Raw genomic sequence first — 3,929 nt, forward strand, 5'->3', positions numbered from 1 at the left:
AAACATAAAAGGTCTTCAGAAATGAAATAGGCTTTATTTGTTAAAGTAGTTGTACTGTGTACAAAAGAAATTACTATAATTTACAATACTTAAGACATAGAACATTGGGTTTGGTTTTTTTTTTGCTTCCACTGGAAGAACAGTATTTTAGAACTAAAGAATCATTAGAATCAGACATTGATAGCGGTAATAAAATAATAATATAATAATAAATACTTCACATTCATATAGTCTGAATTTATAATAATCCAAACATTTCGGCATTAACTAATACATCTTAATCAGCTTCGAAGAAGAAAAAAATTGTATGACTCATGGTGAAGGTTGTATCAGCCCTAAGGTATAATTCCCTTTGTCCAGTTTCACAACTGCCAGCAGCAGAGCTCCAGGAAGATGGTGAGCAGGCAAGCGAGTGCAAACACTGTTTGCTGTAATCTTAGCCCATTAGAATATAGCCTGGTAATTTCCTCCTTTTCTGATTTCAGTTCTAAAAAAAATCAAGAAAATAAAATGGTTAATGAGTAAAGCATGTAAATTCTAAAACATAAGGTTTCTCAACATACTTTGAAAGTCCTCGACATCTCACAGGTACTTAAGTTAAAGGTATCAGCTGTTAAAGCCAATCAAAGAGGCTATTCTCAGGGGAGAGATGTGAATAGATGTCCCATCAATGATCGTTTGAGGAGCAACTGATAGCACTTATCAGCTCTTGCAGGCATTAATCTCAGAATAATCAAAAGTAAATACCAAGCAAAAGCAAGAGCAAGATCTTCACAAGAAGTATGCACTCAACTCTGCAAGTAGCCCTTTAACCCTTCCTTTAAAAAGAACGGGCTTCATTTTTTAGCACAAGCAGAAAGTCGTACCCTCATACATGTGAAAGGCACTGAGGCCCTGCTCAGAGGATGAGCAGATGATTCTCCACTACCACCTTTATTGCCTTTGTTAAGCTGAACTCAAGAGTGGTAAGCAGTAGACTGCTTGTTAGGTCTTTTGCCCCTGTATCAGAAAATAATAGGGCTGATTCAAAGGTGAACACCCAAGGAAACTGTAGCATTTAACTCTTCTGAAGAGTTTAACGAGCAAGTTGTGTGCCACACATAATTAGTCAATGAAGAAGACTTCAAGGCAAAAGTCCTTTTGGTCGTGGGTTTTTGGTTTTGGTGTGTTTTTTTTTTGTTGTTGTTTTTGTTTTTTTGTTTGTTTTGTTTTATTTGGCTGTGGTTGCAAAGATAAGAATGTCACCTTTCTTTTGCATTTCATTTCTATGAATTTGTGGGCTTATCACACAGTGGGGCATATCCTGGGGACCTAAGAGGCTCGTTTTGAAATTTGTATTTACTCTGAGTTGGTGGTATAGCTCAGGAGTCATAGCTTCAATGCACTGCTACTCAGATAGGAATCTGGTCAGGAAAGGAGAGGCTGGTAGTTCCATGGGGTGCAAATGAATCTTGAAGCTATTTACGTCTGTTGTTTTCTGACCCTGCTAACTAGTGATGTTGGCACAACTGAAGAAAATTATATTACAGCACAGGATGGGATGGAGACAACTTGGATGGAGAAGGGCAAGAATATTTTGCACTAACTTTGCCACTGGAGAGAAAATAATATCAAACTCTTATTAGTCATTTCAGAGTATTGAAACTAGTCTGGACCTCAGGAGCCAGTTCTCCATGGAAAACAAGTACCTATAAAGCAATCCTTCAAGTTTTTCTGCTAGCTGATGCACTGTTTTAAAAAATACTCAAACCTTTATACAGGGCTTTTCACAGGCTGATGTATAAAGATTTGACTTAAAGTAACATAGTGCTTTTGAGAAGACTGGATGCTATTAACTTTACAGTGATCAGGACTATGGCTACACATTTCTTATGGAGTGTACTCAGTCTTAGAACTCGGTACAAGAATATTTTGAAGCTTAAGACACATCTTAAAATAAGGTTCAGACTAGTTTTGTGCCATTTATATGCTAAGTAGCTTATGCAAGAACATGCAAGTTTTCAGTACCTTTTTCTCTAGTGTAACAGCAGTTTCTACTTCTACCACACCAGCTTACACTACTGATTTTTCTCTTCCGTCATCTAAGAAAGACTTTTGCATGCTTGGATATAGTTTAGTTGTACAAATTGTCCTGGTTAAGTGGGAAGTCATAGACACATGCAGATTTTGCAGAACAGAGAAACATTTGATCCGTGCAATTTTCGATTAAAATTGGGGAAAGTTTCCTACTGCACAGGATTATAAAGATCTCAAAGTATTTTATGTGATGTACTGTACAGGCAACAGCAGTATTATTTACTGTCTCACTTGCATTCTCTGAAGCAAAGCATGCCACTGCAGAAGTCTAAATAGAGCACATACAGCATCCTCTGAGTATCCCACCTTTGCAGAAGGCAATTCTGTTACCCACAAGACAAAAATGGTTGATTTAACGCCATTCCTTACCACAGTTATCGTGCATTATTTCTGAGAGGCAATTCAGAGTACCATAGCCGCACCGACACAGCCAACAGCCCTTCAGCACCCAGGAGCCGTGGGCAATGCTGCCGCAGTTGCTGCCAAGGACAAGGGAGACATTTGGTACATCCCCGACCCACCACAGAACATAACCATCCAGAGCAGCTCGGCTCGCTCTCTCTGGTTTTGGTCTTTTTTACCTTTGCCGCTCATCATATTCACAGTATCTGCCAGTGAAATGCTTTAGGCAGGCACAGAAAGCCCCTAGGATACAGGTCCCTCCATTTTGGCAGCAGCGTCTGTTCAGTTTTTTACCTGCAAGACAGTATGGCAAGGTTACCAAGCACCCCAGGGGCTCTGAACCTCCCCTTTTCCTCGCTTGTTCTCTCAGGTCTCTCCAGTTGCCAAAGGATCTTAAAGATACCTAGTTTTATTGTCTTTAGAGACAATAAAATTATCTGCCTGTTAGGAGTGTTTGTTCAGTTAAACCCAGTTTGTTTAGTTAAGGATTAGAAGCAAACGACTAGGGATTACAGGACAGTCAAGGACCGACGCCTGGCAAGTCCCGCAGCAGCAGCACATATTCCCGTGAAATATTTCACTTTGACGGAGGCAGGTTCCAGTCACACTAAGAAAGGGGCATTGTTACCGGGAAGCCGTGCTTATTTTTGAAGAAAGGAGGCTTTGTAACTGGGAAGAGTCGCTTAGTTTTGAGAGAGGAGGGGAACGCTCCCTCAAGTCTTTCTCAGGCTCCTGGCATTGAGTACCAATCTAAAACTTGTCTACGTGGGAGGAAACACAAGTCCAGCCTTGTTTTTTTTTCCTCTGTTAGTACTGCTGCTTTCAGACTACTTCTTTTTTTTTTTTTTTTTTTCCAAATTAAATAATTGTTCGTCATGAATTATGGTGAATTTTAGAAAATGAACATAACTTTACAAAATTTTACAACCAATTTTGCAAATCCAAGGGACCAAACCCTTCTTAATTCCTAGTATCCTTCCCTGGTTTTCGTTACCACCTTTTGCAGGTACGAGATCCCCGGTTCTACCTTAAATTTTTATCACCATTTCCTAAGTGGGCACGGGAATAATTTAAGTGAATGGCTACAGAAAACCAACCGGCTGGAATCTTTCAGGACAACAATCAAAGCATTACTCTGATATGATTTTTTAAAAAGCAATTTTCTGACATTGTTTAAATAAATAATGTTACCTACTCTCTGTAATCCCAGTGAAAGGTACCACTGCCCTGGAATTCTGCTGCTTTCTGCTTTCATAACTCTGATTCATGTCACTGAGAGCATTTATAATAGTCCCTTCGTTCTTGGGCTGCTGCTTTTGTGCTGTGGCATTGAGACTTTTCACATCTTCTTCACGTTCTTCTTTTTCACGGCCTTGACAAGAAGTGCGAATATGGAAGAGAAGGGTGGCTTGTAATGAAGAAATGTGTACTGTAAATGTACAAGAGAAACA

General features: G+C 39.5%; 1 protein-coding gene across 1 annotated transcript in view; it reads right to left on the reverse strand.

Moving 5' to 3' along the window:
• Nucleotides 1–362: 362 nt before the first annotated feature.
• The window catches only part of LOC104163453 (cryptic protein-like), a 23,163-nt gene continuing 19,596 nt past the window's right edge, over nucleotides 363–3,929 (reverse strand). The window contains exons 3-6 of the mRNA XM_009702467.1: nucleotides 3,674–3,907; nucleotides 2,664–2,772; nucleotides 2,446–2,555; nucleotides 363–487 (exon numbers count right to left, since the gene is read on the reverse strand). Of these exons, the coding sequence (XP_009700769.1) occupies nucleotides 363–487; nucleotides 2,446–2,555; nucleotides 2,664–2,772; nucleotides 3,674–3,907 (578 nt within the window). The remainder of the gene's footprint in view (nucleotides 488–2,445; nucleotides 2,556–2,663; nucleotides 2,773–3,673; nucleotides 3,908–3,929) is intronic.

Source organism: Cariama cristata, unplaced genomic scaffold (assembly GCF_000690535.1).
Source record: "Cariama cristata isolate BGI_N322 unplaced genomic scaffold, ASM69053v1 scaffold13056, whole genome shotgun sequence".
In the NCBI taxonomy this organism is placed as follows: Eukaryota; Metazoa; Chordata; class Aves; order Cariamiformes; family Cariamidae; genus Cariama; species Cariama cristata.